Source organism: Arachis ipaensis, chromosome B3, assembly GCF_059453495.1.
Source record: "Arachis ipaensis isolate K30076 ecotype BB chromosome B3, ASM5945349v1, whole genome shotgun sequence".
In the NCBI taxonomy this organism is placed as follows: domain Eukaryota; kingdom Viridiplantae; phylum Streptophyta; class Magnoliopsida; order Fabales; family Fabaceae; genus Arachis; species Arachis ipaensis.
The window spans coordinates 45,484,020-45,497,879 of NC_142438.1; the positions used below are offsets into that span (position 1 = coordinate 45,484,020).

Sequence of the window (13,860 nt, forward strand, 5' to 3'; positions counted from 1 at the left end):
TATACCCCTGTCTTTTGGCGCTCTTCCTCGGCGGTTACGCTTTCTTCCCTTTATTTTCATTTCGTAACCCCCTCTTTTTTACTTTTTCCTTTCCTTCTTCCTTACTTTCTTACGTTGCTACTGCTCCTGCTTTTACTGCTGCTGGTGCTTCAAGCATTCTTGCTCCCTGTTCATCCTTGCAAATTCTGTTTCTCCTGGTAAGCTTTCATGGCTTTCCTCTCATTTTGGTTGTTATTTTTTATCTTTCGTGTATTTGCTTTGCGTGTGCTTGGGTCTTTTTGTTTTTGCTTTTAGAGGGGGTACCACTGGGTTTTATGTTTCTGGGTTTTTCCTGCGTTTTTGCTCATGTTTCTGGGCTAGTACAGGGAGGTTAGGGGGAGATTCGTATTTTCTTTTTGCTTTCCTGTTTTGATGGTTCCCGACTTCTCGTGTTGACTAAGTGGTGCCCCCGCTGTAGGTATGGCCGAGTGTCTTGCTTCCTCGAGTCAGGCTCAGCACCCTTTGGCTAACTTCATCGACCACTATGCTTGGGTCTCCTCCGACGTGAGGGATACTCCTTCTAAGATGACCAAGGAGGGGCTCCAGAAGTTACGACAATCTGGGCTCTTATGCGGAGGGGGTCCCGAGGAGGTGCTTTATCAGGTTTATGTCCCTGCTGGTCGAGAGCGTGTCTGCCAAAAGAACTTGGCTTCTCCCACGGTTGTTGATTGGCTGTGGGTTTACGAGCATATGTTCACGACTTTGAGGCTTCGTCTACCCTTTTCTTCTTTTGTTATGAGCTTATTGAGTCGCTGCGATGTTGCGCCGTCGCAGCTTCATCCGAATAGTTGGGCCTCCATCCGTTGCTTTGAGATGGTCTGCGAGTACCTCGAGCTACCGCTCTCAGTGAATGTCTTTCTCTATCTCTTCCTTCTTACGAACCCTTCTGGTCAGGGGAAGGCTAAGAAGGGTTATATGTCTTTTAAGGCCCAACAGGGGCGCAGAATTTTTGGCCTCTTTGAGGATTCTTTCCATGGTTTTAAGTCTACCTTTTTTAAGGTTAGACCGACCGAAGGTCATCAGCCTTTTTGGCTCACGACTGAGGGGGCTCGGCGGATCCCGACCTACTGGAGTTTTGGTGCGGGGTCTGATTATCTTATAAAGGTATCTTATGACTGGCTGAGCTCGGAAGATCGCAACATCACTGATATTCTGTTGGCCATTTTTGGCGAAAAGAACCTTAATTCTCGTCTGTTGATAGGGGACCGGGAGGCCAATCGAATGTATGTTGGTGGGTTACCTTCTCTTTGAGCTTTTTATGTTTTCTTTTTTCTATTGTTGATACCTTTCTCTTTCCTTTTGCTTGCAGTTTCTATGGCTAGCGGGAAGAGGACTTTGGCTGACTTGATGGGCCTCATCAAGGGGAATGAAGAGGGTGAGGGTGATTCTCCGCCGACTCCTTCGGCAAGCCAGGAGCAAGGGGAAGCTGGGGAGGCTAGTGGTCGGGTGGATGGGGCTGACCCGGTTTATCGGGAAAGCACTGTTTCTGCCGAGAAAGTTGAGAGGTCTGCTAGCGTGGAGGAAGAGATTTTTGAGGAAGATTTTGGTGATGATGAACTGAGGGTTGTGGGTAATCCTAAGAAGAGGAAGCGGGATACCGGCAAGGCCTTCTCGGTTATGAAGAAAAATTTTGATGCTGGGGGCTTTATCGAGTCCCAGCTGCTCCCTGACACCGAGGAATTTTTCCACGAGGCCGATCTCTCTGGGCAGGCCACGTGGATTTATCGCAGTCTTCTTCGTGCTACTGCTATTGCCAAAAAGGTGGAGCCTATTTTGGCCAACTATCATGCCATGGAGGTGAAGCTTCAGAACTCCCAAAAAGACTTGACGGACTCACGATCTCGGGAGGAGTCTCTGAAGGCGAAGTTGTCCGATCATGAGAAGAATGCTGAAGAGGACACCAAAGAGATTAACAGGCTGTTGGATCGGGATATAGCTTTAATGAATGATCTTAATACCACCCGAGGTGAGACTGTGGCCATGAAGAAAAGGGTTGAGGAGTTGGAGGAGAAGCTGAAGCTGGCAGAAAGCTCGGCGGAGGCGATTTCTCGGGAGATGTCTGCTCTAAAGAAAAGGAACAAAGATCTTGCGAAGGGGGCTCGCGATGCCGTTAAGCTGACTGAGGAAGGGATAGAGCTTCAGGTGGCTGTGTTGGCTCCCGATCTTGACCTCTCTCAAGTTGGCGTGATGAAGACTGTGGAGGGTGGAAAGATTGTTGATATTCTTTGAGCGTTTGGAAATTTCCTGACTTTCTCTTGCTTTCCTTTTGTAATTTGTTTTTGGGGCTTACTAGTAGGCGCCCTTTGGTTGTATTTGAACACTCTTTTTTGCTTTTGCTTAAGCGTTTATTTTGGTTATTGTTGATTTTTATTCGGGCCGTCGTGGCCTTGCTTTTATTTTTCGCTTGCTCGGGCCGCCGCGACCTTTTGTTTAACCGTTTATCATGGTGCTTACTATTTGAGTCGATTTGTTTTCACTTGGTCCCTTATGGTTCCCGGGGTGATCAGTCCCGAGTTACCGTTAGCTCGACCGTTTGCCTTTTTTGCCGCGCTTTTATTTGAGACTTGCAGAGAGAAAACTTGCAAAAAGTAAAGCTTACTATTTTGTTAGACAAGGAAATAATGTAACGTGTAAATAAATGAAGGGTAAAAGGATAATGATTTGTATAAGACATAAAAGGAGGACGTGGGGGTGGAACCCGGGGGGGTTGGGGTCGCGTGATCGCCCCTTTTTACAAGTAGAATCTCTTCTTACGAGTAGAACCTCCTGAGATTTGCCATGTTCCATGTTCTCGGTACCTCGTTCCCATCCAGTTTTTCTAGCTTGTAGCCTCCTTTGCCAAGGACTTCTTTTACTCTGTAGGGTCCTTTCCAGTTTGCGGCTAGCTTGCCTTCTCCCGGTGTTGGTGGTCCTGTGTCGTTACGTTGTAGAACCAAGTCACCTTCTCCCAAGCTCCTTTTCAATATTTTGCCATTGTATCTGAGGGCTACTCTCTGCTTTATTGCTACTTCCGCTAGGTGTGCCATTTGCCTTGTCTCGCCGGCTAGGTCTTTCTCGATCGCCTCACTTCCTCCTCCGAGGAGTATCCTCAGGCTTGGCTCCCCGACTTCGACTGGGATGACTGCATCGACTCCGTATGTAAGTTGGAAGGGGGTTTCGCCGGTGGATGATTGGGGGTGGTCCTATATGACCATAGTACTGAGGCTAGCTCGTCTGCCTATGAGCCTTTCTTCCCTTCGAGTCGCTTTTTTAGCCCCTTTAGGATGACTTTGTTGGCTGCTTCGACCTGGCCGTTGGTTTGGGGGTGTTCGACTGAGGAGAACTTCTGTTTGATCCTTAGTCCCTCTAGAAACCCTTTAAACTTTTTATCGGTGAATTGTGTCCCGTTGTCCGATATGACGGATTCCGGGATCCTAAACCTCGTGATCACCTGTTTCCACATGAACTTTTGGCAATTTACTACGGATATGCTGGCTAGTGGCTCTGCTTCTACCCATTTGGTGTAATAATCTATGGCCACTATCAGGTACTTCACTTGCCTGGGTCCTGGTGGGAATGGTCCCAAGAGGTCGACCCCCCATTGGGCAAAAGGTCGGGGAGCCATCATTAGACTGAGCTCCTCGGGAGGTGCTTTGTGGAAGTTGGCATTCTCCTGGCACTTTTTACATTTTCTCACAAATTCCTGGGCGTCTGACATCATTGTGGGCCAGTAGTATCCTGCCCTGATGATCTTTCTTGCTAAAGATCTTCCCCTGATGTGGTGACAACAACATCCTTCGTGTACCTCCCTTAGGACATAGTTCGTCTGGTCGGGGCGTAAGCACTTAAGTAGGGGCTGGTGGAGCCCTCGCTTGTATAGCTGTCCTTGTATGATTATGTACTTGGGAGCTTCCCTTTTAACAAATTCCGCTTCCTTTTGGTCGGGGGGTGTTTCTCCATGCTCCAGATATCGGGAGATGGGGTCTATCCATGAGAGCGGGTTTGGTGCTTGAGTCGTGCACATGACAATTGCAGGTTCCGTTGCTAGCCCTTGGATCAAAGATCTGTTCCCTGCGCCAGGTTTGGTGCTTGCGAGCTTGGAGAGGAGGTCGGCTCGGGCATTCCTTTCTCTGGGAACGTATTGTATTGTGACTTCTTTGAAGCTTTTGCATAGCTCTCTTACCTTTTCCAGGTATTTTTGTAGCAGTGTGTCCCTGGCTTGGTAGCTGCCGTTTACTTGGAAGGTGACGATTTGGGAGTCGCTGCTAACTTCTACTCTTGATGCTCCGACTTCTTTGGCTAGCATTAGTCCCCCTATCAAGGCTTCATACTCGGCTTGGTTGTTTGAGACTGGGAATTTGAACTTGATGGATTGTTTGTAGGCTACTCCTGCCGAGTTTTCGAGGATAATTTCGGCTCCTCCGAACGTTTGGTTGGATGCTCCATCAACGTGGAGCTTCCACCGTGTGCTCGGTATGTCGGGGGCTTCTCCTGTGACCTCAACGAGGAAGTCTACCATGGCTTGGGCTTTGATTGCTTGCCTAGGTTCGTACTATAAGTCGTATTGGGATAGCTCCACTGCCCATGCCATCATTCTTCCCGCCAGGTCGGGTTTTTGGAGGACTTGTCGGATGACTTGATCGGTTCTCAAGATGATTGTGTGCCCTTGGAAGTATTGTTTTAGTCTTCTTGACGAAACTAATAGGGCGTAGGCTAGCTTTTCCAACTTGGTGTACCTCGTCTCTGCCCCTTGAAGTGTTTTACTGATGAAGTATATTGGGTGCTGGGTTTTGTCCTCCTCCCTGACTAGGACCGCTGCCATTGCTTGCATGGTCACAGCCAAGTACAAGTATAGGGGCTCTCCTTCTCTAGGCTTGCTAAGTACGGGAGGTTCCGAAAGTATCCTCTTAAAATGGTTGAATGCCTCTTCACATTCCTGGGTCCATTCAAAGGTGATTCCTTTCTTCATTAGGTTAAAGAATGGGGTGGCCCTTTCGGCCGAGGCTCCGAGGAACCGAGATAGGGCTGTGAGCTTCCGGGTGAGCCGTTGTATATCTTTGATGCACCCAGGGCTTGTCATTTTGAGAACGGCTTCGCACTTGTCTGGGTTGGCTTCTACCCCTCTCTGGGTTATCATGAATCAAAAAATTTTCCTGCTTCCATGGCGAATGCGTATTTGAGTGAGTTGAGTCGCATTTTGAATTTCCTTAATGCTCCGAAGACGGCCTGGAGGTCTGATGAGCGGATAATTTATACGCTTTTTGGCATTATTTTTAGTATGTTTTTAGTAGAATCTAGTTACTTTTAGGGATGTTTTCATTAGTTTTTATGTTAAATTCACATTTCTGGACTTTACTATGAGTTTGTGTGTTTTTCTATGATTTCAGGTATTTTCTGGCTGAAATTGAGGGACTTGAGCAAAAATCAGATTCAGAGGTTGAAGAAGGACTGCTGATGTTGTTGGATTCTGACCTCCCTGCACTCAAAATAGATTTTCTGGAGCTACAGAACTCAAAATGGCGTGCTTCCAATTGTATTGGAAATTAGACATCCAGGGCTTTCCAGCAATATATAATAGTCCATACTTTGCCCAGGTTTAGACGACGTAAACTGGCGTTCAACGCCAGCTCTCTGCCCAATTCTGGCGTCCAGCGCCAGAAACAAGTTGCAAAGTGGAGTTCAACGCCCAAACTGGCACAAAATCTGGCGTTCAACTCCAAGAATGACCTCTCCACATGTAGACTTCAAGCTCAGCCCAAGCACACACCAAGTGGGCCCCGGAAGTGGATTTATGCATCAATACTTACTTCTGTAAATCCTAGTGACTAGTTTATTATAAATAGAACTTTTTATCATTGTATTCGGAGTCTTGGTTACTCCGGTTCCCCTCTGGGGCCGAGACCAATGAACTCCATTATCACTTATGTATTTTCAACGGTAGAGTTTCTGCACTCCATAGATTAAGGTGTGGAGCTCTGCTGTTCCTCAAGGATTAATGCAAAGTACTACTGTTTTCTATTCAATTCAACTTATTCAGTTTCTAAGATATTCATTCACACTTCAACCTGAATGTGATGAACATGACAATCATCATCATTCCCTATGAACGCGTGCCTGACAACCACTTCCGTTCTACATTAGATTGAATGAGTATCTCTTAGATCTCTTAATCAGAATCTTCGTGGTATACGCTAGATTGATGGCGGCATTCATGAGAGTCCGGAAAGTCTAAACCTTGTCCGTGGTATTCCGAGTAGGACTCTGGGATTGAATGACTGTGACGAACTCCAAACTCGCGAGTGCTGGGCGTAGTGACAGACGCAAAAGGATAGTAAATTCTATTCCAGTATGATCGAGAACCTCCAAGATGATTAGCCATGCAGTGACAGCGCATCGGACCATTTTCACAGAGAGGAATAGGATGCAACCAACGACAAGGGTGATGCCTCCAGACGATTAGCCGTGCTGTGACAGAGCATTTGGACCATTTTCCCGAGAGGATTTAAAGTAGCCATTGGCACCGGTGACATCCTTACATAAAGCCAGCCATAGAAAAGAGTAAGACGGATTGGATGAGGACAGCAGGAAAGCAGAGGTTCAGAGGAATGAATGCATCTCCATACGCTTATCTGAAATTCTCATCAATGATTTACATAAGTATTTCTATCCTTATTTTAGTATTAATTTCGAAAACTCCATAACTATTTTATACCCGCCTGACTGAGATTTACAAGGTGACCATATCTTGCTTCATACCAACAATCTCCGTGGGATCGAAACCTTACTATTACTTGGACGACCCAGTGCACTTGCTGGTTAGTTATGCAAAGTTGTGAAGATATGTTTAGACCATGGTTATGTGCATCCGTTTTTGGTGCCATCGCCAGGGAATCAATTTCGAACAATAATTCACAACTTGAGTAACAATTTCGCATATCAAGTTTTTGGCGCTGTTGCCGGGGATTGTTCGAGTTTGGACAACTGACGGTTCATCTTGTTGCTCAGATTGGGTAACTTTCTTTTCGTTTTCTTTTCAAAAATTTCTCCTTTGTTTTCGAAAAAAAAAAACTTTTCAAAATAAAAATGTTTTCAAAAATATATTTTTCTTCAAAATTTTTAAGAATGAATTCTAGAGTTTCATGAAGCATGTTGAAGCATGCTGGCTATAAAACCATGTCTAAATTCTTTTGGACAGAGGTTTTGGCTTAAAATTGAATGAATTACACTCATATTTTTACTAAAGCTTGGCTGGCTATTAAGCCATACCTGACCCTTTGATTGGAGCTTTAGACTAAAGAGCATAAGATTCCTGGAAATCATATTAAAAATTTTAGAATCCTTATTTTTCTTTTTCAAAATAATTTTTGAAAAAAAAATTTTAAAAGAAAATACAAAAAAATTATAAAATCATAAAAATCAAAAATATTTTTCATGTTTCTTGTTTGAGTCATGTGTCATGTTATAAGTTTGGTGTCAATTGCATATCCATTTTGCATTTTTCGAAAATTCATGCATTCATAGTGTTCTTCATGATCTTCAAGTTGTTCTTGGTAAGTCTTCTTGTTTGATCTTTGCATTTGCATGTTTTGTGTCTTTTCTTGTTTTTCATATGCATTCCTGAATTCTTTATGTCTAAGCATTAAAGATTTCTAAGTTTGGTGTCTTGCATGTTTTCTTTGCATTAAAAATTTTTCAAAAATGTGTTCTTGATGTTCATCATGATCTTCATAGTGTTCTTGGTGTTCATCTTGACATTCATAGCACTCTTGCATGCATTCATTGTTTTGATCCATAACTTTCATGCATTGCATCATTTTTCTTATTTTTCTCTCTCATCATAAAAATTCAAAAATCAAAAAAATATCTTTCCCTTTTTTCTCTCTTAAAATTTCGAAAATTAGATTTGACTTTTTCAAAAAATTTTAAAAATCTAGTTGTTATTATGAGTCAAATCAAATTTTCAATTTAAAAATCTCATCTTTTTCAAAAATCAAATCTTTTTCATTTTTCTTAGTTATTTTCGAAAATTTTAAAAATATTTTTTTTTCAAAAAATCTTTTTCTTAATTTTACATCATATTTTCGAAAATGACATCATCAATTAATGTTTTGATTCAAAAATTTCAAGTTTGTTACTTACTTGTTAAGAAAGATTCAAACTTTAAGTTCTAGAATCATATCTTGTGATTTCTTGTGAATCAAGTCATTAATTGAGATTTTAAAAATCAAATCTTTTTCAAAAACTAATTTCTATCATATCTTTTCAAAAATATCTTCTTATCTTACCTTTTTCAAAAAAGTGATTGCAAAATATCTTTTCTAACTTCCTAACTTCTTATCTTTTCAAAATTTGTTTCAACTAACTAACTAACTTTTTGTTTGTTTCTTACCTTTTTCAAAACTACCTAACTAACTCTCTCTCTCTAATTTCGAAAATATCTTCCCTCTTTTTCAAAAATTCTTTTTAATTAACTAATTATTTTAATTTTTGATTTTTAATTTTCGAAAATTACTAACCTTTTTCAAAAACTATTTTCAAAAATCACTAACCCTTTTTCAAAAAAATTATTTTCGAAAATTCTCTGCTCCTATCATCACCTTTGTGTTTGGATTCTTCATTCTTCTTCACCCCTATTCCTTTTCTTCTTCTACTAACAATAAGGAACCTCTTTACTGTGACATAGAGGATTCCTCTTCTTTTCTTTTTCTCTTCTCTTTCTTATGAGCAGGGACAAAGAAAAAGGCATTCTTGTTGAAGCTGATCCAGAACCTGAAAGGACTCTGAAGAGAAAACTAAGAGAAGCTAAATTACAACAATCTAGAGACAACCTTATTGAAAATTTCGAACAAGTAAAGGAGATGGCAGCCGAACCCAACAACAATAATGCAAGGAGAATGCTTGGTGACTTTACTGCACCTAATTCCAATTTACATGGAAGAAGCATCTCCATTCCTACCATTGGAGCAAACAATTTTGAGCTGAAACCTCAGCTAGTTTCTCTGATGCAGCAGAACTGCAAGTTTCATGGACTTCCATCTAAAGATCCTTTTCAGTTCTTAACTGAATTCTTGCAGATACTGTTAAGACTAATGGAGTAGATCCTGAAGTCTACAGGCTCATGCTTTTCCCTTTTGCTGTAAGAGATAGAGCTAGAGTGTGGTTGGACTCTCAACCCAAAGACAGCCTGAACTCTTGGGATAAGCTGGTCACAGCTTTCTTAGCCAAGTTCTTTCCTCCTCAAAAGCTGAGCAAGCTTAGAGTGGATGTTCAAACCTTCAGACAGAAAGAAGGTGAATCCCTCTATGAAGCTTGGAAAAGATACAAACAGCTGACCAAAAAGTGTCCTTCTGACATGCTTTCAGAATGGACCATCCTGGATATATTCTATGATGGTTTTTCTGAGCTATCAAAGATGTCATTGGATACTTCTGCAGGTGGATCCATTCACCTAAAGAAAACGCCTGCAGAAGCTCAAGAACTCATTGACATGGTTGCTAACAACCAGTTCATGTATACTTCTGAGAGGAATCCTGTGAGTAATGGGACGCCTCAGAAGAAGGAAGTTCTTGAAATTGATACTCTGAATGCCATATTGGCTCAGAACAAAATATTGACTCAGCAAGTCAATATGATTTCTTTCTGAATGGAATGCAAGCTGCATCCAACAGTACTCAAGAGGCATCTTCTGAAGAAGAAGCTTATGATCTTGAGAACCCTGCAATAGCAGAGGTGAATTACTTAGGTGAACCTTATGGAAACACCTATAACTCATCATGGAGAAATCATCCAAATTTCTCATGGAAGGATCAAAAGCCTCAACAAGGCTTTAATAATGGTGGAAGAAATAGGTTTAATAATAGTAAACCTTTTCCATCATCCACTCAGCAACAGATAGAGAACTCTGAACAAAATACCTCTAATTTAGCAAACTTAGTCTCTGATCTGTCCAAGGCCACTGTAAGTTTCATGAATGAAACAAGGTCTTCCATTAGAAATTTGGAGGCACAAGTGGGCCAGCTGAGTAAGAAGATCACTGAAATCCCTCCCAGTACTCTCCCAAGCAATACAGAAGAAAATCCAAAGAGAGAGTGCAAGGCCATTGATATTACTAAAATGGCCGAACCCAAAGAGGGAGAGGAGGACGTGAATCCCAGTGAGGAAGACCTCCTGGGACGTCCAGTGATCAATAAGGAGTTTCCCTCTGAGGAACCAAAGGAATCTGAGGCTCATTTAGAGACCATAGAGATTCCATTGAACCTCCTTATGCCCTTCATGAGCTCTGATGAGTATTCCTCTTCTGAAGAGAATGAGGATGTTACTGAAGAGCAAGTTACCAAGTACCTTGGTGCAATCATGAAGCTGAATGCCAAATTATTTGGTATTGATACTTGGGAAGATAAACCTCCCTTTTTTCACCAATGAACTAAGTGATCTGGATCAACTGACATTGTCTCAAAAGAAACAGGATCCTGGAAAGTTCATAATACCTTGTACCATAGGCACCATGCTCTTTGAAAAGGCTCTGTGTGACCTTGGTTCAGGAATAAACCTCATGCCCCTCTCTGTAATAGAGAAACTAGGAATCTATGGGGTGCAAGCTGCTAAAATCTCATTAGAGATGACAGACAATTCAAGAAAACAGGCTTATGGACAAGTAGAGAACGTGTTAGTAAAGGTTGAAGGCCTTTACATCCCTGCTGATTTCATAGTCCTGGATACTGGAAAGGAAGAAGATGAATCCATCATCCTTGGAAGACCCTTCCTAGCCACAGCAAGAGCTGTGATTGATGTGGACAGAGGAGAATTAATCCTTCAACTAAATGAGGATAACCTTGTGTTTAAAACTCAAGGTTCTCTCTCTGCAACCATGGAGAGGAAGCATGAAAAGCTTCTCTCACTACAGAGTCAACCAGAGCCCCCACAGTCAAACTCTAAGTTTGGTGTTGGGAGGCCACAACCAAACTCTAAGTTTTGTGTTGGGAAGTCTCAACAAAGCTCTAAACATCTGTGAGGCTCCATGAGAGCCCATTGTCAAGCTATTGACATTAAAGAAGCGCTTGTTGGGAGGCAACCCAATGTTTATTTATCTAATTTTATTTTTGTCTTTCATAGGTTCATGATCATGTGGAGTCACAAAATAAACGAAAAATTTAGAAACAGAATCAAAAACAGCGGAAGAAAAATCACACCCTGGAGGAAGCACCTGTCTGGCGTTCAACGCCAGAACAGAGCATGGTTCTGGCGCTGAACGCCCAAAATGGGCAGTATCTGGGCGCTGAACGCCCAAAATGGGCAGCATCTGGGTGCTGAACGCCAGAATTGCACCCTGGAGAAGAGCTGGCCCACATAGTTATTGGAAGCAACTGAGGATAGAAATACCAAAAATCACTAGGAATCAAGCCACAAAGGCAAGGAAGAGACATAGAAGAGCTCAAGAACATCATTGGTTCCTCAAGAAGGAAACACCATCATCACTAAGGTGGACTCATTCCTTGTTCTTACTTTCTCTGTTTTTCGTTTTCTATGTTAAGTGCTTATCTATGTTTGTGTCTTCATTACATGATCATTAGTAGTTAGTAACTTTGTCTTAAAGTTATGAATGTCCTATGAATCCATCACCTCTCTTAAATGAAAAATGTTTTAATTCAAAAGAACAAGAAGTACATGAGTTTTGAATTTATCCTTGAACTTAGTTTAATTATATTGATGTGGTGACAATGCTTCTTGTTTTCTGAATGTATGCTTAAACAGTGCATATGTCTTTTGAAGTTGTTGTTTAAAAATGTTAAATATGTTGGCTCTTGAAAGAATGATGACTAGGAAACATGTTATTTGATAATCTGAAAAATCATAAAAATGATTCTTGAAGCAAGAAAAAGCAGCAAAGAACAAAGCTTGTAGAAAAAAAAAGGGCGAAAAAAAAATAGAAAGAAAGAGAAAAAGCAAGCAGAAAAAGCCAAAAGCTCTTAAAACCAAGAGGCAAGAGCAAAAAGCCAATAACCCTTAAAACCAAAAGGCAAGGGCAAATAAAAAGGATCCCAAGGCTTTGAGCATCAGTGGATAGGGGGCCTAAAGGAATAAAATCCTGGCCTAAGCGGCTAAACCAAGTTGTCCCTAACCATGTGCTTGTGGCGTGTAGGTGTCAAGTGAAAACTTGAGACTGAGCGGTTAAAGTCAAGGTCCAAAGCAAAAAAAAAAAGAGTGTGCTTAAGAACCCTGGACACCTCTAATTGGGGACTTTAGCAAAGCTGAGTCACAATCTGAAAAGGTTCACCCAATTATGTGTCTGTGGCATTTATGTATCCGGTAGTAATACTGGAAAATAAAGTGCTTAGGGCCACGGCCAAGACTCATAAAATAGCTGTGTTCAAGAATCATCATACTGAACTAGGAGAGTCAATAACACTATCTAAACTCTGAGTTCCTATAGAAGCCAATCATTCTGAACTTCAATGGATAAAGTGAAATGCCAAAACTATTCAAGAGGCAAAAAGCTACAAGTCCCGCTCATCTGATTGGAGCTATGTTTCATTGATAGTTTGGAATTTATAGTATATTCTCTTCTTTTTATCCTATTTGATTTTTAGTTGCTTGGGGACAAGCAACAATTTAAGTTTGGTGTTGTGATGAGCGGATAATTTATACACTTTTTGGCATTATTTTTAGTATGTTTTTAGTAGAATCTAGTTACTTTTAGGGATGTTTTCATTATTTTTTATGTTAAATTCACATTTTTGGACTTTACTATGAGTTTGTGTATTTTTCTGTGATTTCAGGTATTTTCTGGCTGAAATTGAGGGACTTGAGCAAAAATCAGATTCAGAGGTTGAAGAAGGACTGCTGATGCTGTTGGATTCTGACCTCCCTGCACTCAAAATGGATTTTCTGGAGCAATATATAATAGTCCATACTTTGCCCAAGTTTAGACGACGCAAACTGGCGTTCAACGCCATCTCTCTGCCTAATTCTGGCGTCCAGCGCCAGAAACAAGTTGCAAAGTGGAGTTCAACGCCCAAACTGGCACAAAAGCTGGCGTTTAACTCCAAGAATGACCTCTCCACATGTAGACTTCAAGCTCAGCCCAAGCACACACCAAGTGGGCCCCAGAAGTGGATTTATGCATCAATACTTACTTCTATAAACCCTAGTGACTAGTTTATTATAAATAGAACTTTTTATCATTGTATTCGGAGTCTTGGTTACTCCGGTTCCCCTCTGGGGCCGAGACCAATGAACTCCATTATCACTTATGTATTTTCAACGGTAGAGTTTCTGCACTCCATAGATTAAGGTGTGGAGCTCTGCTGTTCCTCAAGGATTAATGCAAAGTACTACTGTTTTCTATTCAATTCAACTTATTCAGTTTCTAAGATATTCATTCGCACTTCAACCTGAATGTGATGAACGTGACAATCATCATCATTCCCTATGAACACGTGCCTGACAACCACTTCCGTTCTACATTATATTGAATGAGTATCTCTTAGATCTCTTAATCAGAATCTTTGTGGTATAAGCTAGATTGATGGCGGCATTCATGAGAGTCCGGAAAGTCTAAACCTTGTCCGTGGTATTCCGAGTAGGACTCTGGGATTGAATGACTGTGACGAACTCCAAACTCGCGAGTGCTGGGCGTAGTGACAGACGCAAAAGGATAGTAAATTCTATTCCAGTATGATCGAGAACCTCCAAGATGATTAGCCATGCAGTGACAGCGCATCGGACCATTTTCACAGAGAGGAATAGGATGCAACCAACGACAAGGGTGATGCCTCCAGACAATTAGCCATGCTGTGACAGAGTATTTGGACCATTTTCCCGAGAGGATTGAAAGTAGCCATT

At 41.7% G+C, this 13,860-nt stretch overlaps 1 protein-coding gene across 1 annotated transcript; it reads left to right on the plus strand.

Annotated features, from left to right (window-relative positions):
- Positions 1-459: 459 nt before the first annotated feature.
- Positions 460-2,268, plus strand: LOC148570485 (uncharacterized). The gene is made up of 2 exons (XM_088507063.1): positions 460-1,270; positions 1,349-2,268. The coding sequence occupies exons 1-2, from the start codon at positions 460-462 to the stop codon at positions 2,266-2,268; spliced, it is 1,731 nt and encodes a 576-aa protein (XP_088363189.1).
- The last annotated feature ends 11,592 nt before the right edge of the window (positions 2,269-13,860 follow it).